General features: G+C 46.2%; 1 protein-coding gene across 1 annotated transcript in view; it reads right to left on the bottom strand.

Moving 5' to 3' along the window:
* LOC120061297 (glutaminase kidney isoform, mitochondrial-like) overlaps nucleotides 1–25,260 on the bottom strand; it is a 37,178-nt gene extending 11,918 nt beyond the window's left edge. Inside the window, exons 1-6 of the mRNA XM_039011006.1 lie at nucleotides 24,917–25,260; nucleotides 16,887–16,971; nucleotides 12,505–12,626; nucleotides 10,018–10,147; nucleotides 3,998–4,077; nucleotides 3,607–3,770 (exon numbers count right to left, since the gene is read on the bottom strand). Of these exons, the coding sequence (XP_038866934.1) occupies nucleotides 3,607–3,770; nucleotides 3,998–4,077; nucleotides 10,018–10,147; nucleotides 12,505–12,626; nucleotides 16,887–16,971; nucleotides 24,917–25,125 (790 nt within the window). The 5' untranslated portion in view covers nucleotides 25,126–25,260. The remainder of the gene's footprint in view (nucleotides 1–3,606; nucleotides 3,771–3,997; nucleotides 4,078–10,017; nucleotides 10,148–12,504; nucleotides 12,627–16,886; nucleotides 16,972–24,916) is intronic.
* Between the last annotated feature and the right edge of the window lie 962 nt (nucleotides 25,261–26,222).

The following is a 26,222-nucleotide window of genomic DNA, read 5'->3' as shown; positions in this document are numbered from 1 at the left end:
TCTGGGAGGAGACCCCTCAGGAGACCATCCGCCACCTCACCAGGAGCATGTCCAGGCGTTGTAGGGAGGTCATACAGGCACGTGGAGGCCACACACACTACTGAGCCTCATTTTGACTTGTTTTAAGGACATTACATCAAAGTTGGATCAGCCTGTAGTGTGGTTTTCCACTTTAATTTTGAGTGTGACCAAATCCAGACCTCCATGGGTTGATAAATTTGATTTCCATTGATAATTTTTATGTGATTTTGTTGTCAGCACATTCAACTATGTAAAGAAAAAAGTATTTAATAAGAATATTTCATTCATTCAGATCTAGGATGTGTTATTTTAGTGTTCCCTTTATTTTTTTGAGCAGTGTATAAATCCCCTATGGTACTTATCCCCAACTCTCCCCATTGCTCAAAGGTGTTATCAAGGTTAGAGGGGGCAAAGGAGGGGTTCCTGGCAACAGGGAGCATGAATGACATTGGTCTAAGCTCAAAGTGGATTTTAATTTGCTTCCAGATTCGGACTGTGCTATGTATAATAGGATTGTTACGATAAAGTGACCTCTCCAGATTGACAGGCGACAAAATCACAGCACCAATAGAGAAGGGGTGACACTCCTCACGCTCCATACTAAGCCAGCTTCATCCAGCAAAAGCGTAACAGCGCGGAGGTTAGTGGCCCAGTAATAAAATATACAATTTGGGAGAGACAAACCTCCTTCCATTTTGGATTTGCAGAGGTGTTTTTTACCTATCCTGTGTGTTTTATAATCCCAGATGAAAGGATTGATAATTGAGTCCAGTTGTTTATGAAAGGATTTAGGTATGAATACTGGGATGTTCTGGTATAGGTAGAGCAGTTGTGGGACGAAGACCATTTTAATGGCATTAATTCTTCCGAGCAGAGAAATTGGGAGAGTTCTCCAAAACCGTATGTTTGTCTTGAGTTTTTGCATCAGAGAGGGGAAATTCTCTTTAAATAGTAAGGAGTATTGTTTGGTAACTACAATTCCTAGATAGGTAAATTTTTCTGAAGATAACTTAACTGGAAGATGTTCTAGCCAGGAGGTGTTTTGTAACCGTATGGGCATTAATTCACTCTTGTTCCAATTTATTCTGTATCCCGAGAAGGTACCAAACAAATTAATCACATCAAGAATAGCTGGAATACTAGCTTGGGGTTCTGTTACATAGAGGAGAATATCATCTGCGTATAGGGAAATCTTATTTAGAGTATCTTTAGTATTATAGCCGTGTATTGCTGCATGAGATCTAATCGCCTGAGCGAGAGGTTCAATGATTAGGGCGAAGAGCATAGGCGACAGCGCACAAACCTGCCTTGTCCCTCTGTAAAGGTTAAATCGGGGCGACAATGATTGGTTAGTGAGTATTCTCGCACAGGGGTTCCTATATAAAAGCTGGATCCAATTTATGAACCCATCTCCAATATTACATTTCTGTAGGACCTTGAATAGATAGGACCACTCAACTTGGTCAAAAGCCTTTTCGGCGTCAAGAGATATAACGGCAAGGTCCACGTTGGGTAACCTCTGAGAATACATAATGTTGAAGAGGCGCCTGAGATTGAAGAATGAGTTTCTGTTCGGGATAAAGCCGGTCTGGTCCGAATGGACCAATTTGCCAATTAAAGTGCTAAGCCTGTTAGCCAGAGTTTTTGCTAAAATCTTTTGGTCTGTATTAAGGAGGGATATTGGTTTGTATGACCCTACCTCTTCCGGATCTTTACCCTTCTTATGTATAACTGTAATGAATGCTTCATCCAAAGTAGATGGGAGAGCTCCATCCTCCTTGGCCTGAACCAACATTTGTGCAGGAAGGGAGAGAGCATGTTGCTGAATGTTTTATAGAATTCACCAGGGTATCCATCTGGGCCCGGGGTCTTGCCACTCTTTAGAGATTGAATTGTTTCTCGAATTTCTTCAAGAGATATTTCCTTATTCAGGAAGTTAGAATCTTCCTGGTTCAGGGCAGGAAGACAACAGTCCTCCAAAAAGTTTTGCATAATTAAGGGTTTAGGATCCGCTTTAGATGTATATAGAGTCTCATAAAACTGACGGAATCTGTCATTGATGTCTTTGGGGGAAGAGAGTAATTCCCCAGATGCAGAATTAACTTTGTGAATCATTCTGTCACTCACATTTTTTCGAAGTTGTCTGGCGAGTAATTTGTGTGGTTTGTCACCAAACTCAAAATATTTTTGCTTGGCATAGAGAAAAGATTTAGAAATTTTAGCTGAGAGAATCTGATTATATTCAAATTTTAAAGAGGTAATTTTTTTATGTTTCTCCATAGATGGATGTCTAGCATTCTCCCTATCCAGTAAGTGAATTTGTCCCTCCAGTTCTACCAAATTCCCCCTGTTTTGCCTACTCCTGGCAGTCTGATAGGAGATGATACAGCCTCTCAAATAAGCCTTCAGTGTTTCCCACAATAATGCTGGGGAAGTCTCTGTGTTGTCGTTGGTATCAAAGAAAAATGTAATTTGGTCTTTAAGATGTTCACAGAATGTTGGTTCTGTGAGGAGCTGAGGATTCAACCTCCAGACCCTCTCGTTTGGTACGATGTCACCCAATCTCAGGGAGAAGGTGAGTGGACTGCGGTCCGAGATTATAATATCATGATACCTCACATTACAGGTATAAGGGAGTAGTTTAGCATCAACCAAAAAGTAGTCAATTCGAGTATAAACATTGTGAACATGAGAGTAAAAGGAGTATTCCCTACCCGTAGGGTTAGTGATCCTCCATATATCAAATAAGTTAGAATTGTTTATGTAGGTATTCAAGAATTCACTTGAATAGGAGGTAGGGGTTCGCCGGGTAGAGGATCTATCCAAATATTGGTCTAACACACAGTTAAGGTCCCCTCCAATGACCAGGTTAGTATGGGAGATATCTGGAATCAGGGCAAGGACTCTTTTGAAAAAAGAGGGGTTATCAATGTTTGGCCCATAGATATTTAGTAGAGTTACAGAAGTAGAGTGGATCTCTCCTATTACGATCACATAACGACCCTCTTTATCCGCAATAGTGGTTTTATGTAGAAAGGGAATTCCTTTCCGTACCAGAATCGCTGTGCCTCTCGTTTTGGCGGATAAGTTAGAATGATACACTTGCCCCACCCACATACATTTAAGTCTGCTATGAGAATTATTTTTCAGATGGGTTTCTTGCAAAAATATCAGACGAGAGTGCTTTCAAGTGGGCTAGGACCTTGCCTCTCTTAATTGGTTCGTTTAAACCCTTGACATTCCAGGAAGTGAATGTGAGCCCCGCCCCCCTCTCGTTTGTAGTTCCTATGGTGGCCTGCATAACATGTAACTCAATAAAAAGGTAAGAAAGCGCACCAAACCATCACGATCAACATATGTAGCACCTACACCTGAGCAGTATCCAACCAACCCCTCCCCCCCTGCAAGCACCTTTACTTCCCACAGAGATATAATTTGAGAGGTCAATGTAAGTTATTTCCTCAGTACTCTTCAGATGCATCCAAGTGTGGGGCATCTACACAGAAGTCAACACAGAGACATGTAGTAGGTATGTGAGCCTAGCCATAGGCAGACAGGGATAGGGTTAGGGTTAATCTCTCTCACCCTCATCATTCAGTGACAGCTGGTTGAACTTGAGTCCGCTAGGCTCTTTGCCCACGTAACGGTGCACATGCTCAGTGCCGATCTCGTGCACAGCGATGGCGTACTCCAGTGGCTTCACACATGATTGAAGACAGAATGGAACCTTGGTGTCACCTGCAGAATGCCTGCATCACACCAGCAGGGGAGAGATCATGGGACAGTGAGGGCTGATGTGACAACACAGTGGAGGATTCTGCATAAACAAGGTGGGCAAGATGAGGGGATGAGATGTGGACTGCCTGTTCAAAGCTCTTAATTTCAGTAACATGGGTTATGTGTAATGATGGAGGGCAGTGGTGATATACTGTAAAAAGAGACTATGTACATAGATCAGATGATGCTGTAATCTTACCTCTGCCCATCCACGGTGCATAGAGACACTCCCCACAGATCAGGGCTGAATTTAGCCAGTTGAGGAATGTAATCTGCTACCTAAGGAAAGACACACAAAGGAATGGATTGGATGAGTGTAATGTGTGTCAAAGGCAGGTTCAGTGCATTCGGAAAGTATTCAGACCCCTTCACTTTTTCCACATTTTGTTACGTTACAGCCTTATTCTAGAATGGATTAAATTAATAGTTTTACTCATCAATCTACACACAATACCCCATAATGACAAAGCGAAAACAGGTTAAGACATTTTTGAAAATGTATTGAACATAAAAAACAGAAATACCTTATTCACAGAAGTATTCAGACTTTGCTATGAGACTCAAAATTGGGCTCAGGTGAATCCTGTTTTAATTGATCATCCTTGAGGTGTTTCTACAACTTGGAGTACAAATGTGGCAAATGAAATTGATTGGACATGATTTGGAAAGGCACACACCTGTCTATATTAGGTCCCATAGTTGACAGTGCAAGTCAAAGAAAAACCAAGCCATGAGGCCGAAGGAATTGTTCGTAGTTGTGTCGAGGCACAGATCTAGGGAAAGGTACCAAAAAAATTCTGCAACATTGAAGGTGCCCAAGAACACAGTGTCCTCCATCATTATTAAATGGAAGAAGTTAATAACCTAGAGCTGGCCGCCCGTGTCACGCCCTGGCCTTAGTTATCTTTGTTTTCTTTATTATTTTAGTTAGGTCAGGGTGTGACATGGGGGATATATGTGTTTTGTATTGTCTAGGGTTTTTTGTATGTTTATGGGGGCAGTGTTTAGTCTAGGTGTATGTATGTCTATGGTTGCCTAGATTGGTTCTCAATTAGAGACAGCTGTCTATCGTTGTCTCTGATTGGGAGCCATATTTAGGCAACCATAGTCATTAGGTAGTTTGTGGGTGATTGTCTATGTCTACGTTGCCTGTGTATGCACTTATTGTTTATATAGCTTCACGTTCGTCGGTTTGTTGTTTTGTTTAAGTTTGTAAAGTGTTCTTCGTCTTCGTTAATTAAATATGTGTTCATTTCACGCTGCGCCTTGGTCCTCCTTGTAACGGCAGCCTTCCCTCTCTTCACTATAAGAGAGTGTGAAACATGGATCGGACCAACACGCAGCGTAGCCAGTGCTCAACATGTTTAATTAAACAAAAACAGTGAACACTTACAACGAACAAAATAACAAACTGTGGCAAAACCGAAACAGTCCTATCTGGTGCAGAATACAAACACAGAGACAGGAAACAACCACCCACAATCCCCAACACAAAACAAGCCACCTATATATGATTCTCAATCAGGGACAACGATTGACAGCTGTCTCTGATTGAGAACCATATTAGGCTGAACACAGAAACAGACGAACTAGACACACATAGAATTCCCATCCAGCTCACGTCCTGACCAACACTAAACAAGCAAAACACATAAGAACTCTGGTCAGGACGTTACAGTACCCCCCCCCCCCTGAGGTGCGGACTCCGAACGCACCCCTAAAACTCAAGGGGAGGGTCTGGGTGGGCATCTGTCCGCGGTGGCGGCTCCGGCGGTGGACGAGGACACCACTCCACCACTGTCTTTGTCCCCCTCCTTAGCGTCCTTTGAGTGGCGACCCTCGCCCACGACCTTGGCCTAAGAATCCTCCCCAAGGCCCCCACATGATTTAGGAGGTAGCTCAGGACAGAGAGGTAGCTCAGGACAGAGAGGTAGCTCAGGACAGAGAGGTAGCTCAGGACAGAGAGGTAGCTCAGGACAGAGAGGTAGCTCAGGACAGAGGGGCAGCTCCGGACAGAGAGGCAGCTCAGGACGAATGGCAGCTCCGGACTGAATGGCAGCTCCGGACTAAATGGCAGCTCCGGACTGAGTGGCAGCTCCGGACTGAGTGGCAGCTCCGGACTGAGTGGCAGCTCCGGACTGAGTGGCAGCTCCGGACTGAGTGGCAGCTCATGACTGTAGGGCAGCTCATGACTGTAGGGCAGCTCATGACTGGAAGGCAGCTCATGACTGGAAGGCAGCTCATGACTGGAAGGCAGCTCATGACTGGAAGGCAGCTCATGACTGGAGGGCAGCTCATGACTGGAGGGCAGCTCATGACTGGAGGGCAGCTCATGACTGTAGGACAGCTCATGACTGCAGGGCAGCTCATGACTGCAGGGCAGCTCATGACTGGAAGGCAGCTCATGACTGGAGGGCAGCTCATGACTGTAGGGCAGCTCATGACTGTAGGGCAGCTCATGACTGTAGGGCAGCTCATGACTGTAGGGCAGCTCATGACTGGAAGGCAGCTCATGACTGGAAGGCAGCTCATGACTGGAAGGCAGCTCATGACTGGAGGGCAGCTCATGACTGGAGGGCAGCTCATGACTGGAGGGCAGCTCATGACTGGAGGGCAGCTCATGACTGGAGGGCAGCTCATGACTGTAGGACAGCTCATGACTGTAGGGCAGCTCATGACTGCAGGGCAGCTCATGACTGGAAGGCAGCTCATGACTGGAAGGCAGCTCATGACTGGAGGGCGGCTCATGACTGGAGGGCGGCTCATGACTGGAGGGCGGCTCTGGCAGCTCCTGACTGGCTGGCGGCTCTGGCAGCTCCTGACTGGCTGGCGGCTCTGGCAGCCCCTGACTGGCTGGCGGCTCTGGCAGCCCCTGACTGGCTGGTGGCTCTGGCGGCTCCTGACTGGCTGGCGGCTCTGGCGGCTCCTGACTGGCTGGCGGCTCTGGCGGCTCCTGACTGGCTGGCGGCTCTGGCGGCTCCTGACTGGCTGGCGGCTCTGGCGGCTCCTGACTGGCTGGCGGCTCTGGCGGCTCCTGACTGGCTGGCGGCTCTGGCGGCTCCTGACTGACGGACGGCTCTAGCGGCTCCTGACTGACGGACGGCTCTAGCGGCTCCTGACTGGCGGACGGCTCTAATGGCTCGGGACAGACGGGCGGCTCTGATGGCTCGGGACAGACGGGCGGCTCTGAAGGCTCGTGGCAGACGGGCGGCTCTGAAGGCGCTGGGCAGACGGATGGCTCAGATGGCGCTGGGCAGACGGATGGCTCAGATGGCGCTGGGCAGACGGATGGCTCAGATGGCGCTGGGCAGACGGATGGCTCAGATGGCGCTGGGCAGACGGATGGCTCAGATGGCGCTGGGCAGACGGATGGCTCAGATGGTGCTGGGCAGGCAGGCAGCTCAGACGGCGCTGGGCAGACGAGCAGTGCAGGCGGCGTTGGGCAGACGGCCGACTCTGACCTGCTGAGGCGCACAGTAGGCCTGGTGCGTGGTGCCGGAACTGGTGGTACCGGACTGGAGACACGCACCTCAAGGCTAGTGCGGGGAACAGGAACAGGGCACACTGGACTCTCGAGGCGCACTATAGGCCTGGTGCGTGGTACCGGAACTGGAGGTACCGGGCTGAGGGCACGCACCTCAGGGCGAGTGCGGGGAGAAGGAACAGTGCGTACAGGGCTCTGGAGACGCACAGGAGGCTTGGTGCGTGGTGCCGGAACTGGAGGTACTGGGCTGGAGACACGCACCATAGGGAGAGTGCGTGGAGGAGGAACAGGCCTCTGGAGACGCACTGGAAGCCTGGTGCGTGGTGTAGGCACTGGTGGTACTGGGCTGGGGCCACGCACCATAAGGCGAGTGCGGGGTGCTGGAACTGGAGGAAATGGGCTGGGGCGGGAAGGTGGCGCCGCATATACCGGACCGTGCAGGCGTACTGGCTCCCTTGAGCACCGAGCCTGCCCAACCTTACCTGGTTGAATGCTCCCCGTAGCCCGTCCAGTGCGGGGAGGTGGAATAACCCGCACTGGGCTGTGTTGGCGAACCGGGGACACCATGCGTAAGGTTGGTGCCATGTACACTGGCCCGAGGAGACGTACTGGAGGCCAGATATGTAGAGCCGGCTTCATGGCACTTGGCTCAATGCTCAATCTAGCCCGGCCAGTGCGGGGAGGTGGAAATAACCCGCACCGGGCTATGCACACGTACAGGAGACACCGTGCGCTCTCCCGCATAACACGGTGTCTGCCCGTACTCCCGCTCTCCACGGTAAGCATGGGAAGTGGGCGCAGGTCTCCTACCTGACTTCGCCACACTATCCTTTAGCCCCCCCCCCCCCCCCCCCCAAGAAATTTTTGGGGTTTCTTCACGGGCTTCTTACCGCGTCGTCGTGCTAACCTCATTCGCCGGTATCCCTCTGCACATTGCTCCATCGAATCCCAGGCGGGCTCCGGCACTCTCCCTGGGTCAACCGACCACCTGTCTATTTCCTCCCAAGTGGTGTAACCCAGATCCGGCTCCTGCTGCCGAGCTAGCTCCTCAAAACGCCTCCTCTCTGCTTTTGCTGCCTCCAGCTCTGCTTTGGGGCGGCGATACTCCTCTGGCTCTGCCCAGGGTCCTTTTCCGTCCAGCTCGTCCTCCCATGTCCATTTCTCCTGGTCCCGCTGCTGCTGCTGCTGCCACTGCTGCCCGTTGCTACGCTGCTTGGTCCGAGATTGGTGGGTGGTTCTGTAACGGCAGCCTTCCCTCTCTTCACTATAAGAGAGGGTGAAACAGGGATCGGACCAACACGCAGCATAGCCAGTGCTCAACATGTTTAATTAAACAAAAACAGTGAACACTTACAACGAACAAAATAACAAAATGTGGCAAAACCGAAACAGTCCTATCTGGTGCAGAATACAAACACAGAGACAGGAAACAACCACCCACAATCCCCAACACAAAACAAGCCACCTATATATGATTCTCAATCAGGGACAACGATTGACAGCTGTCTCTGATTGAGAACCATATTAGGCTGAACACAGAAACAGACTAACTAGACACACAACATAGAATTCCCACCCAGCTCACGTCCTGACCAACACTAAACAAGCAAAACACATAAGAACTCTGGTCAGGACGTTACACTCCTCTCTTTCACGTTACGACGATCGTGACAGCCCGGCCAAACTGAGCAATCGGGGGAGAAGGGCCTTGGTCAGGGAGGTAACCAAGAACCCGACGGTCACTCTGACAGAGCTCTAGAGTTCCTCTGTGGAGATGGAAAAACCTTCCAGAAGGACAACCACCTGTGCAGCACTCCACCAATCAGGACTTTATGGTAGAGTGGCCAGGCGGAAGCCACTCCTCATGCAAAGGCACATGACAGCCCACTTGGAGTTTGCCAAAAGGCACCTAAAGGACTCTCAGACCATGAGAAACAAGATTCTCTGGTCTGTTGACTCCAAGATTGAACTACTTGGCCTGAATGCCAAGCGGCACGTCTGGAGGAAACCAGGCACCGCTCATCACCTGGCCAATATCATCCCTACGGTGAAGCATGGTGGTGGCAGCATCATGCTGTGGGGGTGTTTTTCAGTGGCAGGGACTGGGAGACTAGTCAGGATCGAGGGAAAGATGAACGGAGCAAAGTACAGAGAGATCCTTGATGAAAACCCGCTCCAGAGCGCTCAGGACCTCAGACTGAGGCGAAGGTTCACCTTCCAACAGGACAGCGACCCTAAGCACACAGCCAAGAAAATGCAGGAGTGGCTCTGGACAAGTCTCTGAATGTCCTTGAGTGGCCCAGCCACTCATACCCAAGAAGACTCAATGCTGTAATCACTGCCAACGGTGCTTCAACAGGGTCTGAATATTTATGTAAATGTAATATATTCCATTTTCCAAAAAAACAACTGTTTTTTGCTTTGTCATTATGGGGTATTGTGTGTAGATTGATGATGATTTTAAAAAATATATATATTTTAGAATAAGGCTGTAACGTAACAAAATGTGGAAAAAGTGAAGGGTCTGAATACTTTCCGAATGCACTGTATGTATAGTACGTGTGTATGTACATGTATGTACGAATGTAGTGTGTGCATGACTTCATTCAGTACGCACATGTGAGTGAGATTATTTGAGCATATCCTCATGTGGATGTGTAAGTGTACAATATGTGAGAATGTTTTTAGCGTGTGAATTCCAATGTGCATAGTGCAGGCATCCTAACAGAACTCACGTGTCCCCCCTCCTGCCTCTGGGTACTGTAGTACAGCTGGTCCATGTTGGACGCAAACACCTCAAAGTCTGGGATGATGAACTTCCTCCTGAACGCCTGTGTCAGCAGCAGGATGTTAGCACCCACACACCTGAAACACATCACACATACAGAAATATCACACATCACATGTATACTTTGTTTATTACATAGGTAATGGCTCAGTGTGGCTCAGTTGGTAGAGTGTGGCACTTGCAACAATAGAGTTGTTGGTTCCATTCCTGTTGGGGCCAACCGTGGGAAGATGTTTTGCATTGGGGGTGCTGGACGAAGAGGGGATGGGGGGTTGCTGAGGAGAATTTTTGTCCGCTCATACAGGAGTAATAAAGGCCTAGTTCACACAGGATTAATATAATTCTGTATAATTGTATTTTTATTATAATTGAATTTCTGTATTATTATTAATATATATATTCTTTTTTTCAATTTATCATGGGGTGCACCCCTACTTCCCGTTGCTGTGTCTAGCGATAACCACTGCTGAGTCCGCAACAACCAGCTGTTCTGGTTTTTAGGGGAAATGGAAAGCGAGCCTGTGATGTGACTTCCACTTTTGGACGTTAACAAGGCGACTCTCCATCTTAACTCCTCCTCCACATTTACTGGGTTGTTTGAACTGTGCAGAAGAAAACCTCCCCCAACAGTTTTTTTTCTTCTTGTCAAAACCAGTATGTAGGGGATCTAGTTTCAGGTGTTTCTTTTACGCCTGCTACGTTAGATTAGCCTTGCGGTTTGAGTGTTGAGCCAGTAACTGAAAGGTCTCTAGTTCGTAATCCCCGAGCCGACAAGTTGAAAAATCTGTCTAAGTGCCATTGAGCAAGTCACTTAACTCTAACAACCCTACTCTCCGAGGGTGTCTCAGGGAGTGTTATGGATATGTAAAAAACACAGGTTTCCAATTCACACGTGTTTTAATATACACTTGTACAAATATACAAAAAATATACAAAAAATATCAGTCACTTTAGATTATTTACAGTATATAGTATTACTACTGTATTTATACACACAGTGACCTTTAGCCCTAATACACGGCTGCTGACTCCTATGCGGCGTCTAAGAGTCAGCCATGTATCAGCGCTAAGTGATCTATAACAATGAAACAGACACACTACTGATCCTATGATGAATTCCTAATGACATCAACAACATAAAACTGGACTTCAACTGGGACAAAATTAAATGCTGACAATAGACAGCCTATCATACTGTAGATACACACCTGTACCATTATATATAAACAAAGCACTAAGTTTAGTAAGCACTGAGGTGATCTCAGCTGGGTTGAGCTGAAAGATCCGTCCCCCGTCGCTTGTTAATACACAACTTGTTTCGAGTTTGGGGCACTGGGGAGGCGAATATAGGGATTGCAGAATTTATACATTCACCAGAAATGGGAGATTTTTTATTTCTAGTGGCCTTTTTCCAGTGACCACCTCAGAATGTTCCTCAGAATGGGAAGACAATATCTAATCACAACACAATATTGTTACTTTAGTTGTGTATTTGGGCCTAGTTTCTAAATAATACCAGGTACAACACCAAGTCTCAATCTAAGTTGAGCAAAAGGACTGTAGATATGCAGTGTTCAATCACTGAAACATAGTTATTAAATGTAAGAAATCTACCAGACAGGACTCAGTGACTCACTACAGTAGCACGCCAGAGTCCGAATCATCACTGCATTCATTAAGTTAGGTTTGCCAGTTAGGAATTAATACTGTTTGGACAGCAGTCTAGATTCCCTCGGAGCTTGCTGATAAACTGAGCTCCTAATACAACTGGCACCGTCTGCAGTTCACCCACTATGATGGACTTTCATTAGCTCCCGTCCAGACTTAAGCCCTGCACAGATGTCATACTCCAGAGCTCTCTCTCTCTCTGCATGTTACAGTGTGTGAGTGTGTGCGTGTGTGCATGCATGTGTATGCGTGCATGAGTAAGGTTCAGAGGCAGCTGTCGGCCATAAAATGACAGATGCTGTCACTCTGTCTTTCTCTTACATTAACCCCAACCCCAACACAAACATTACAATACAACCACAATCAAACATCCTTGATGCTTAACCTTTCATATCAAATCTCCACCTGTCCACTATAGAGGCATGCAGAGCAGACACAAATACACTCAGAGATAGTGAAAAACAAAGTCTTGGAAGTTTCTAGTAAACACTGGGGGCATTAGCAAAGATAGTTCCTTCGCACAGTGAAATACCATATAAATGTCACTTTCATAAAATTGCCATGTAAAAATGGGATAGTGTGTGTGGTGTTTGGCCAATCAGCCGGAATAATGAGAATATGGTATGTGTGATAGAGAAAGTCATAATACATTGTTAACTTTCTGAATTAAAGAATCATAGTGTTAGTCAATATTCTCTCTATACCATCCTACTAACGTTAGAGGATGTATATGGTAAGATGAAAGTGAAAATAGAGCATAGCTCACTTCCTGAAGAGTTTCTGGTCCACCATGACTGTTCCGGCAGATTCCCGCATGGACTGGCGCAGATGACGCATACAGTCCCTCAGCCTGGGATCAGATGTCCACAAACCTGTGCTCCTCAACGCCTGGAGGAAGGAGAGAGGAACATTTAGAAAACAAGAGTGAGAGATTTCTTTTAGAGAAAATTAAAAAGAAGGGAGAGGGAGGAAAGAGCAAAAATGGGCATGGAGTCATGGAGAGCTGATCCAGAACTGAGATAGCATCTCTAGGGAAGGGTGATAGATATTTGAGCTCTCTAAGAAAGCTGGTCCCGATGCTGGTCCTAATAGAGTACTAGGGCTGTCAAATGATTAAAGCATTTAAATCGAGTTAATCGCAGGATTGAGCTGTAATTTAAGATGTTTTTTATAAGCATAACAAGAACGTCTTGATTTTGTCCTAAGTAATGGTTAGCAAAAAAACAAGTAAATTGATCAAATACACTTTCTTTAACCTCAATGTGAACTTGTTTTGAAATTGCAGTGTTGTTTTTAGCACTATAGATTATGTACAGTATTTTGGATGTTTTCAGTGTATTTTGAATTGTATTTTATTGAATTTTATCGATTTTTTGTATTTTGAAGAAGAAAAAAAACTCTACTCGGGTTAACCGATTGACTGAAAGAGTTCTTATTTTATTCATGTTTTGGTACATAATGATAAGGACATGTATAGGTTATTAATAATAATTGAATTGATCACTTTGGGTGACTTTTCTTTAGCTATAGAAGAACTGAAAATATACAGGACTAAAATAATTGTTTTAGTGTGTCACATTCAATACCTGAATTGGAACAAATTATAATTTTATCTGACTACAAGCACAAACCCTGTTTTGCCATTATGTGAGCAGCAACAAGGGTTCTAGCAGTCCTGTAAACAGCCCTGAAGGAGGAAGGTACATAACTAGTGTTTTGAAATCCCTCCCCTAAGCCAACTTCAAGTCATGCCGACAGCTATATGCAACGTGTGTCTATTTCTGGGGTATCATGTACATTGACAGCAGACTTGCCTCATAGGAGGGTTCAGACAGTTATTTTCAAGCCTGTGCATCTGAGCAATGCTTTAATGAGCAACACACATTGCTTGACTGGACTGTTGTGTTCAGTTATTTTATGTCCTAGGTCACATAGGATAGTGGCTTTCATGAGAGCCTGAAGTGATATTCAGACATACTGTATTGGACAGCAGCATTCAAAGCTATGTTTACTGGGGGCAGTACTGGGTGTTTTTCCATTCCTGACAGAAGCAAAGATGACAGAATTTTAGAGCTTTTGAGACATTGAGTTATCAGATGAGAGAAGTACTTCAATAACACTAGTTAAGTAACAGAATTGCTCTATGAGAACTAAATATAAGCTCACCACACGAAGAAAGGATCCTGGTAGGTCTGGGAAAGATGTAAGCCCTAATTAGCTGACATATATTGTGACAGTATTCTGTAGCCACAGCTACTGTTCAGTCAGTCCGTCCAATGTGTTTTAGTCAAACTCCTTTGTGTCACTCTTCCCTGTCATGCCAAACACATACAGCATAGCATGACAATAAATGACAGATCTCCCTCCTCAAAACTGAGATCAATCTAAGGTCAAAGCAGATGGCATCCGTGTAGTAGCACATGTACAGTTCTTTAAAAGGTAAGAATGATGTAAGAATATCAAGCATTGTATCATTCTGAAATAAAACTGGGCATACATAATGTACTCTGAATGATCTGGTTGAGGTACAACTTCTTGAGAATGCAGTGCCCAGATACAGTAGTTATTTGTCATATCATATGCTCCCTTACCTCTGACTAACCACTAGAAATGCCAGTGCATCTACCCAACCCCAGTCTATCCTCAGTGGTGGAGCGATTGGCAGACCTGGGGTTTGAACCCCCGTTTCCAGGGGCAAGGTGTAGTCCACTGGACCAAACTCCATCACCCCAATTATGGTGAATTATGGTGTAAAAGCACTGGGAGTGGTCGTGGACACTGGACACAGAGTTTCTTCACACATCATAAAATGCTATGTTCAGCGTGCGTGGGCCTATGGACGAATGTGCTTGTATGATATTTTCGCCAACTGAGCTGAGACTTCTGTACGTGTTCTAAATGATGGTGTAAAAGCACGGAGAGCGAACACATAGTCTCTTCACGCATCGTAAAATGACTGGAGGTCATGTGCTTCTATGACATTCTCACCAACCGAGCTACAACTTCTGTGATGTTCTTCTCGACTCATGTACCCAACATTCCAGAGGCTACTGTTGCTTGGGAATGGCTGGTGGTCATTGGTGAGGTAAATAAATTTTATAACACCTGGCTTGAACTTGGTTTCATTGGTGAGGTGATGTCAGAGCTGTTCAACCACCACCTTTCTAACCAGGTTATACTGAGTTATCATTGATTAAGACGCCAATCTTTTGGGGTTTAAGAGGATTCACTTCTAGCCTCAACGACGAGGCCACACCTGTCTATTAGTCATAAAGTTACACAAGGCGTTTCCTCAACACTTTTAAACCTGAGCCTGAACTGGGCTGGTGACATGGTGTGATGGATTCCTGCCTGGCTCGTCTTACACTCTCTGGGGTTCGATCGGTATGCATTTAGCTCAAGTGAAAACAGCAAGCCCAAAGGTCTCTTCAGGAACTAGAATATGTTGTTGTACAGGCAGTACTGTGTCAACTTTAAAAGGATGTCAAGGAAAGTCAAGGCAACTGTCAATACAATCAGAAAAAAAGGGCACTCTAGATTTTTTTTAAATAGGTTAAATAACCTGTACTGTATATACAGTTGAAGTAAGACGTTTACATACACCTTAGCCAAATACCTTTAAGCTCAGTTTTTCACAATTCCTAACATTTAATCAGAGTAAAGAAATCCCTGTTTTAGGTCAGTTAGGATCACCACTTTCTTTTAAGAATGTGAAATGTCAGAATAATAGTAGAGAGAATAATTTATTTCAGCTTTTATTTCTTTCATCACATTCCCAGTGGGTCAGAAGTTTACATACACTCAATTAGTATTTGGTAAGTAAGTTGGGTGAATTTTGGCCCATTCCTCCTGACAGAGCTGGTGTAACCGAGTCAGGTTTGCAGGCCTCCTTGCTCGCACACGCTTTTTCAGTTCTGCCCACACATTTTCTATGGGATTAAGGTCAGGGCTTTGTGATGGCCACTCCAATACCTTGACTTTGTTGTCCTTAAGACATTTTGCCACAACTTTGGAAGTATGCTTGGGGTCATTGTCCATTTGGAAGACCCATTTGCAACCAAGCTTTAACTTCCTGACTGATGACTTGAGATGTTGCTTCAATATATCCACATAATTTCCCTCCCTCATGATGCCATCTATTTTGTGAAGTGCACCAGTCCCTCCTACAGCAAAGCACCCCCACAACATGATGCTGCCACCCCCGTGCTTCACGGTTGGGATGGTGTTCTTCGGCTTGCATGCGTCCCCGTTTTTCCTCCAAACATAACGATGGTCATTATGGGCAAACAGTTCTATTTTTGTTTCATCAGACCAGAGGACATTTCACCAAAAAGAACAATCTTTGTCCCCATGTGCAGTTGCAAACCGTAGTCTGGCTTTTTATGGAGGTTTTGGAGCAGTGGCTTCTTCCTCGCTGAGCGGCCTTTCAGGTTATGTCGATATAGGACTCGTTTTACTGTAGATATAAATACTTTTGTACCCGTTTCCTCCAGCATCTTCACACTGTCCTTTGCTGTTGTTCTGGGATTGATTTGCACTTTTCGCACCAAAGTACGTTCATCTCTAGGAGACAGAACGCGTGTTTATACTTGCGTACTATTGTTTGTACAGATGAACGCGGTACCTTCAGGCATTTGGAAATTGCTCCCAAGGATGAACCAGAATTGTGGAGGTCTACAATTTTTTTCTGAGGTCTTGGCTGATTTCTTTTGATTTTCCTATGATGTCAAGCAAAGAGGCACTGAGTTTGAAGGTAGGCCTTGAAATACATCCACAGGTACACCTCCAATTTACTCAAATGATGTCAATTAGCCTATCAGAAGATTCTAAAGCCAGGACATCATTTTCTGGAATTTTCCAAGCTGTTTAAAGGCACAGTCAATTTAGTGTATGTAAACTTCTGACCCACTGGAATTGTGATACAGTGAATTATACGTGAAATAATCTGTCTGTAAACAATTGTTGGGAAAATTACTTGTGTCGTGCACAAAGTAGATGTCCTAACCGACTTGCCAAAACCATCGTTTGTTATCAAGTAATTTGTGGAGTGGTAATGACTCCAAGTGTATGTAAACTTCCAACTTCAACTGTAGGTTGGGTTCTGCATGGTGTTACACAGTGAGAGAGGATGTGATGAGATGGACTCACAGAGACGAACTGAGAGACTGAGATCATCTCTTTGCCCTCTGTGATGGTGTAGAAAAGAAGGTCCATCCCAGAGATCAAGCTGTTCCTGTGAAGACCAGACAACACAGTGCACCATGTCACAATACTAGTGTAGGTCTTACAGGGAGGGACACTGTGAAAGATCACCACTGCATACACGTTTTACACTGTGTTTTGATTGTGTTGACTCATCCGTAGAACTTTTCTTAAGACATACTGTACATGTGCAAAAGAGCACTTAATCATTGACAACTGTGTATGAACAAATGTTCTGTTTTTCTTTTCACTCCAGAACCAAAAGGAGTGTAGTAGGGTGTGTAGTGTAGGCCTAGTGTAGTGTAGAGTGCTGTAGTGTAGTGTCGGCCTAGTGTAGTTGTGGCAAACCTCTTCAAGGTTATGAGCATTTGTCACAAATTAAGTGGGAAACTGTCACCAAATTACCCCAGAATGAGAGTTCTTTCGAACAGGACAGTACCTGTGTGTTTGTCTCTCCGTCCTGGTCCACCCAGGTCGTAGGCAAGGTCAAGGATAGCAGGGTTCGGTACACGAATCGGGTTCTCAGTAGGTCCAGGTCCAAACGCCAACAGGTAAGTCCAAAACAGTCCAGCTCATACACGGTAAATCCAGCCAATATCTATTGTCTCTTTCTCTATGGTTCACAGATCCTTCCAGCCCTCACTCCCTCTTCCTGGTTTTTCTTGACACTTTATCTGTGTGTTGGCTCCACCTTCTGAGGGTTCCCCTTGCTTCTGGGACTTGTAGTTTTGGCAGTCGGCCATGTTGTGATCTGTAGTTCTGATCGGGGTGGCCATTTTAGTGATCGGGCAGAGCCCGTTTATTAGTTCTGCTCTCACATATCTGCCATTTATCACTCGACCCCCTTCTTTGCCACATATCTCCCCCCCTAGATCCGACCCCCTAGGTCGGGCTACCGCAGCAAAATATGCGTGCATGCGGGATAACCCATCCACATTTCCCATTTCCTTCCCTGCTTTGTGTTTCAAGTCAAAGTGAAACGGTTGGAGACTCAAAAACCACCGCATCACCCGAGCGTTCTTCTCTTTAGCCCTATGCATCCAGGTGAGTGGGGCATGGTCACTGATGAGGGTGAAGTGGCGCCCCAGCAGGTAGTATTTCAGGCTTTCTAGAGCCCACTTTACTGCCAGCGCCTCTTTCTCAACGACCGCGTAGTTGGTTTCCCGTGGTTCCAGCTTCCTGCTTAAAAACAGGATGGGGTGTTCCACCCCTTCTACCTCTTGGGATAGCACTGCTCCCAAGCCGACCTCTGAGGCATCCGTCTGAACCACAAACTCTTTCTCAAAGTCTGGTACCACCAGCACTGGATTACAGCAGAGAGCCTCCTGTAATGTCCTAAATGCTTTGGTGGCCCTTTCATCCCATTTGACCATGTTTGGCCCTCTGGCTCTAGTCATGTCGGTGAGTGGGGCGGCCACTGTGGCATAACTTGGGATGAACTTCCGGTAGTAACCGGTCAGCCCTAGGAAGGCTCGAACTTGCTTCTTATTTACTGGTTTCGGCCATTCTCTAATTGCCTCCACCTTCTTCTGTTGGGGTTTGATTAACCCTCTTCCCACGGTGTATCCCAGATACTCTGTTTCCCCTAACCCCACATAACACTTGGCAGGGTTCGCCGTGAGCCCTGCCATTCTAAGGGCGTCTAACACCGCCTGTACCCGGGGTAAGTGGGATTCCCAATCAGGGCTGTAGATTCCCACGTCATCTAAATAAGCTGCGGCGTATGCCTGGTGCGGTTTTAGGACCTTGTTCATGAGCCGTTGAAAGGTAGCTGGGGCCCCGTGTAAGCCGAATGGCATGACGGTGTATTGAAACAAACCGTCAGGAGTTGCAAAGGCTGTCTTTTCTTTGGCCCTGGGGGTCAGAGGAATTTGCCAGTACCCTTTTGTCAGGTCCAGGGTCGTAATGTACCGAGCTTTACCAACTTTCTCCAGTAGTTCGTCTACTCGGGGCATGGGGTAGGCATCAAACTTGGAGATTTCATTTACCTTCCGAAAGTCGTTACAGAACCGCAAAGACCCATCGGGCTTGGAGACCATCACAATTGGGCTAGACCACTCACTATGTGACTCCTCGATCACTCCAGCTGTCAACATTTTCTCTGTCTCTGCTCTAATCGCGGCCTGTCGAGCCTCGGGTACCCGATATGGCCTCATGCTCACTTTTCTCCCTGGTAGGGAAACGATATCGTGAGCCGTAACCTCAGTTCGGCCGGGTACCTCTGAAAACACATCTCTGTTTTTCTGGATCAGGGTCTTTACTTCCTGTACTTGTGCTGGGGACAGAGTAGGTGAAATATTTACTTCGGCTGCCCCCTGAGTGTGTGTAGGGTATGTGACCATTAGTGTTTCTCTCTCTCTCCATGCTTTTAACAGGTTTATGTGATAGATCTGTTCCTGTGGCCGTCGACCTGGCTGTCGGATCCGATAATTCACTTCTCCTATTCTCTCCAGTACTTCATATGGTCCTTTCCATGTGGCTAGTAGTTTGCACTCTACCGTGGGGATCAGCACTAACACCTTATCTCCCGGTTGAAATTCCCTCAGGGTAGCCTGCCGGTTATAAGTGTGCCGCTGGTGCTCTTGTGCTTGTCTCATGTGCTCTCGGACGATGGGCATGACTGTGGCTATCCTGTCTTGCATTGCCGTGACGTGCTCTATGACACTAGTATACGGGGTGGATTGGTGCTCCCAGGTTTCCCGGGCGATGTCTAAGATTCCCCGGGGGTGCCTCCCATATACCAGCTCAAAGGGAGAAAACCCCAGCGAGGCTTGAGGAACCTCTCTAATGGCAAACATCAGATACGGCAACATGCAATCCCAGTTTTTCCCATCCTTATCGATTACCTTCCTGAGCATTGACTTCAGGGTCCTGTTGAATCTCTCAACCAGCCCGTCCGTCTGAGGATGGTAAACCGATGTCCTCAACTGTTTCACCTGCCACAATTTACAAAGGTCCGCCATAAGGCGGGACATAAAGGGGGTCCCCTGGTCAGTAAGGATCTCCTTTGGAACCCCTACCCTGGTGAACAAGAGCACTAATTCCTTGGCAATATTTTTGGAAGTCATCGTCCGAAGGGGAATGGCTTCTGGGTAGCGAGTGGCATAATCTAGAATGACCAGAATGTATTGGTGTCCTCTGGCGGACTTGGGTAGTGGGCCCACTATATCCATCGCTATCCTCTCAAATGGCGTTTCGATTATGGGGAGTGGCACTAACGGGCTTCTAACAGCTGGTCGGGGAGCTGTTAACTGGCACTCCGGGCACTCTCCACAATGCCGAGCCACTTCAGCCTGAATTCCTGGCCAGTAAAACCTCCTTACAATCCGGTCTCGGGTTTTATCGATACCAAGGTGTCCACCCAGAATGTGCCCATGAGCTAGATCCAGTACTGTCCTCCGGTACCGGGTGGGGACCAACAACTGTTCAACCACATCAACCCCTATTTTTGAGACTCTGTACACCAAACCCTTTTTCATAATGAAGTGGGGAAAACTATCATGCCTCATCCCATCATTTATGGGAGTACCATCGACGACCTGCACGTCTGCTCTGGCTTGCTGCAGGGTTGGATCCTGGTTTTGGGCCGTCCCGAAATTAGTCAAGGACCCTGCCAGGTCTGCTGGTTCTAGATCGTCATCCTCTGGATTCAGATCGACCCCAGCCCCAGTAGTACCGGGCTGTTCGTTGTCAACGAGGTTTGCCACTTCATCCTCATCCTCCCCTACTAGCACCTGTGAGGTTGGCCCCTGGGAGACCTCTTTTCTTGGCTTTGGTTGAAGGCCCCATGCTTCTTCCTGCTTGGTCAGGGTTGTTGGCTTCTCAAATATGCCATTCTTTTGGCCTAACTTCGCAAAGTTAGGAAAGTGTCTACCCAATATTACATCATATGGCATCTTTGGGACCACGCCGACCTCACAATTCAGCAGATCGTCCTCTGTTTGTATGCTCACTAAGGCTGTGGGGTACAGACGGGTATCCCCATGAATGCATGTAACACTGATATCCTGACTTGTATCCAGTTTATGAGTTGGCACTAGGTTTGCAACGACCAGGGTTAGCATACTGCCGGAATCCAGCAGTGCTTCAACCTCTTTCCCTTCAACCGTCACCCTACACATATGTTTGTTTCTTGATCTTTCAAGTACAGTGGTTACAACAGGACATGCATACCACATATCATCTTCTTTTTCACCGAGGTTACATTGCATTGGCTCTTCTTTAATAGGGCAGTAGGCTGCAATATGTCCTGGTCGATTACAATTGTAACAGATAATAGACGTTCGGGCGGGAGACTCCCTCGTCCCGCGGTCCCGGTTTCTGTTTTCTCCCTTAGTGTCTCGGCCCGATTCTGATTCTTTCCTCATGCCCCCACGCTGCTCTCTTCCCCCTCCACCTGTTGGGACAGTCTTACCCTGTCCGCTGGTTCGCCCAGGCCTGGGGAATGGGAATCTTTCCTCCTGTGCCTGCTCAGCTGTTCCTGCCGTACAATACCGTTCAACTAGGCCCACGAGATGGTCGGCGGAAAGTACCTCGTTCTGGCCAACCCATCGTCGCACTTCTTGGGGTAGACCTCGCTGAAACTGGTTGAGTACGATGGTCTCGACAATCTCGGCGGAGGAACGGGTCTCCGGTCGCAACCATTTCCGTGCCAGGTGAATCAAGTCGAACATCTGTGTTCGGGGAGGTTGTCCAGATCGGTAGGACCACTGGTGAAAGCGGTGTGCCCTCACGGTATCGGTCACTCCCAGTCTTGCCAGAATCTCTCCCTTTAGTTTATCGTAATCCTGTGCCTCTGTCAACTCCAGGTCGAAATACGCTTTTTGAGCGTCCCCTGCCAGGTATGGTGCCAGAAGCCCTGCCCATTCTTCTTTCGGCCACTTCTCCCTCTCTGCAGTCCTTTCGAAGGTGGTAAGATATGCTTCCACATCATCCTGTGCTGTCATTTTTTGAAGAAAATGATTGGCCCGCCTCTGGGTATTTGCAGCTGGTAATTGAGCCCCAATTTGGTCCGCTAGCCCCTTTAGGCCTTCTCTTAACTCCCGGGTGTTTCTCTCTTGCTCTTCTCTGAGCAGCTGGTTGGTGCGGTGCTGGACCTGTAACGTGTCCTGGTACATTCGCATTGCATCCTGATGAGCTATTTGTTGAGCTCTAGTTGCCTCTTGTTGGGTGGCCGCCGCTTGTAACAGGGCTTGTATGGCTCCCTCCATACTCATTTTCCTGAGAAACTGTCCTAACCAAACAAAGCCAAAAAAAAACAAAAAAAACAGACTCCCCTTTGGAGTGCTAACTGAACTTTTTTTTTTTTTTTTTTTTTTTTTACCTAACCAGCGGAATGGTTAGTCCATATGCCCACATTCTCCACCACGTGTGGCAAACCTCTTCAAGGTTATGAGCATTTGTCACAAATTAAGTGGGAAACTGTCACCAAATTACCCCAGAATGAGAGTTCTTTCGAACAGGACAGTACCTGTGTGTTTGTCTCTCCGTCCTGGTCCACCCAGGTCGTAGGCAAGGTCAAGGATAGCAGGGTTCGGTACACGAATCGGGTTCTCAGTAGGTCCAGGTCCAAACGCCAACAGGTAAGTCCAAAACAGTCCAGCTCATACACGGTAAATCCAGCCAATATCTATTGTCTCTTTCTCTATGGTTCACAGATCCTTCCAGCCCTCACTCCCTCTTCCTGGTTTTTCTTGACACTTTATCTGTGTGTTGGCTCCACCTTCTGAGGGTTCCCCTTGCTTCTGGGACTTGTAGTTTTGGCAGTCGGCCATGTTGTGATCTGTAGTTCTGATCGGGGTGGCCATTTTAGTGATCGGGCAGAGCCCGTTTATTAGTTCTGCTCTCACATATCTGCCATTTATCACTCGACCCCCTTCTTTGCCACATAGTGTAGAGTGCTGTAGTGTAGTGTCGGCCTAGTGTAGTGTAGCAGGCTGTAGTGTAGTGTAGTGTGGGTCTAATGTAGTGTAGAGTGCTGTAGTGTAGTGTCGGCCTAGTGTAGTGTAGCAGGCTGTAGTGTAGTGTAGTGTCGGCCTAGTGTAGTGTAGCAGGCACAGTGGTCGTAGTGTAGTGTAGTGTCGGCCTAGTGTAGTGTAGCAGGCACAGTGGTCGTAGTGTAGTGTCGGCCTAGTGTAGTGTAGCAGGCACAGTGGTCGTAGTGTAGTGTAGTGTCGGCCTAGTGTAGTGTAGCAGGCACAGTGGTCGTAGTGTAGTGTAGTGTCGGCCTAGTGTAGTGTAGCAGGCACAGTGGTCGTAGTGTAGTGTCGGCCTAGTGTAGTGTAGCAGGCACAGTGGTCGTAGTGTAGTGTCGGCCTAGTGTAGTGTAGCAGACACAGTGGTCGTAGTGTAGTGTCGGCCTAGTGTAGTGTAGCAGGCACAGTGGTCGTAGTGTAGTGTAGTGTCGGCCTAGTGTAGTGTAGCCTATAGTAAAGCAGTTCATGTTAATATCTGCTTTCAAACCAATTCCACTGACTACTCAGCTCCAAGTTCTTAAATGTAGTCTACGACACCCTTCTTCCACGACAAATTCCATAATTATGTTTTTTGTTGAGGGTGGTGGAAAATGCTGTCTCAGGCGCCACTCCAGAATCTCCCATAAGTGTTCATTTGGGTTGAGATCTGGTGACTGAGATGGCCATGGCATATGGTTTAAAAACTTATTGACGCACGGATCCCTTTAGCGGGATCATTTTCACCAACAACCGCTGAATTGCAGAGCGCCAAATACAAAAACAATTGCTAAAAATATTTATAATCATGAAATCACAAGTGCAATATAGCAAAACACAGCTTAGCTTGTTGTTAATCCACCTGTCGTGTCAGATTTAGAAAATATGCTTTACAGCGAAAGCAATCCAAGCGTTTGTCCAAGCGATCACTAGACAAAACATTAAGAACACCTAGCAGCCATGTAGATTGGTCACGAAAGCCAGAAAAGCAATAAAATGAATCGCTTACCTTTGATGATCTTCGGATGTTTGCACTCACGAGACTCCCAGTTACAAAATAAATGTTCCTTTTGTTCGATAAAGATTATTTTTATATCAAAAGAACTCCATTTGTTTGGCGCGTTATGTTCAGTATTCCACAGCCTTAGGCAGGTCATCAAGGCTTGACGAATAGTATCCGTAAAGTTCGTAGAAACATGTCAAACGTTTTTAATAATCAATCCTCAGGTTGTTTTTAACATCAATAATCGATAATATTTCAACCGGACTGTAAACTATTCAATACTGGAGAGAAAGAAAATGTCGAGCAACGAGTGTCGCGCGCATCAACTAATGGAGGGACATCCGTGTATCCACTGACGCATTTTGATAAATCTCGCTCAATTTTCAAAATAAAAGCTTGAAACTATGTCTAAAGACTGTTCACACCCTGAGGAAGCCACAGGAAAAGGAATATGGTTGATATTGATAGCAATGAAACAGTGATTTTTCAAAATAAGTCACTTCCTGGTTGGATTTCCTCAGGTTTTCGCCTGCAAAATCAGTTCTGTTATACTCACAGACAATATTTTGACAGTTTTGGAAACTTTAGAGTGTTTTCTATCCTACTCTGTCAATTATATGCATATTCTAGCATCTGGACCTGAGAAATAGGCAGCTTACAATGGGAACGTTATTTTTCCAAACATAAAAATTCTGCCCCCTAGCTTCAAGAGGCTAAATCGTTTTCATGCTCCTCAAACCATTTAGTGACCACTGTGCCCTGTGGATAGGGGCATTGTCATTCTATGTGGGCATAGCCATGGTGCCCAAAATAATGGCCTGCCCAGCCTTTTTATACATGACCCTAAGCACTATGGGATGTTAATTGCTAAATTAACTCAGGGACCACATCTTTGTGTAAGCACCTGCTTTCAATACTTTGTATCCCTCATTTACTCAAGTATTTCCATTATTTTGGCAGTTACCTGTATATACTGTACATATTCCCTTATTGGTAGATAATGTGACTGAGTAAGTATTTACCTGCACTCTGTTTGGTACAAATCATTGACAGCTTGATGATGTTGCTGACTGTTGTGGTGCAGTGCTGCGCTCGTGCAGAACAGCTGAAAGGGTTGCTGGCTCCTGGAAAATACATTGCTGTCACTCCCAACTAGTGCGGAGTTGACAGCAGGTTTGAGCAGTTGTAAAACTCCCGCATTAGTAATCCGCAGACGTTTCAGGCAATGCATTATTAAAGGGTGGATCGCAACCAAAAGAAATATAGCGCTGGGTTAGGTTAACAAAGTTAAAATAGAACAAAAACTGTAGAGACATCAGATCTGTGTCCAGTGCGTCGTTCCTCTGAGGCTTTATATCATGTGTTATGCACGCTAGCACAAGGACATGATACTGACGCGCGGGGGGTGGAGTTGTGACTGGCAGAAGTTGGTTAACAGATGAAATAGGCCAGTGACCAATGACAGCTGAGGCCAGACCGGGAAGAGGGTGAGAAATGTACGATCCATGGCACAGGTATGATTTCAATGACGTGATTGAGTGTACATTACAAATCTAATTTTGGGCTACTTTTCTGAGATGCATCTATGGAAACAAAACCTTTAAAAGCCTTGCTGTGTAGGATGTAATGTTATGTAATCTTGTTTGTTGTTCACAACTGTTGAACAAGGTAACATCTGTGAACCTGTAAATAAATGTGAATATATAAATAATACTATTATCCAAAATTATTTGAATTCAACTGCTTACAATTTGATAGCCACATTGGCTATGGTGAAATGAAGGCTACCAATAAGGCGCAGAGATGGCATTGGGAATTTTCTAGTAATTTGTATCTTGTGTAGCGACACCATATGGTAGTGTATCACACCACATGTGGGCCTACTATTAGCTTGTAGCCTACTATGCCATAGTATAGGCCCTATGGATCTATAATCTGTGTAGTGATGACATTAGTGGACATGTTTACTTTCTATGTTTGCATATGATATTATTACATTCATATGAACATTATTATACTCCCCTTTACACAAAGCACAAAGAGGTTTGCTACTACAGTTGTAAGTAACAATGTGTAGTTCACTGTAATAGCCGTCTGAACAAGACTGATTTTTGGTACCGTGCCCGCCTGCTCCCACAAGATTTCATACAGTACCCTGCCGCCTTCCAGATTTTTTGCTGGTATCCCACATGCTCCCGCCAGATCTCATCCAGCTCCTGCCCAGTCGCGCAACGTTAAAATTACACATGTTCAAAACCACCATCTTATGCATTATAATGTGCAATGAATGCATGGTTTCATAAGATATTTGCTGGTTGGAATAAAGTA

The sequence above is a fragment of the Salvelinus namaycush genome, chromosome 16 (assembly GCF_016432855.1).
Source record: "Salvelinus namaycush isolate Seneca chromosome 16, SaNama_1.0, whole genome shotgun sequence".
NCBI classification, from domain to species: domain Eukaryota; kingdom Metazoa; phylum Chordata; class Actinopteri; order Salmoniformes; family Salmonidae; genus Salvelinus; species Salvelinus namaycush.
This window is presented reverse-complemented; position numbering and strand designations above follow the sequence as displayed.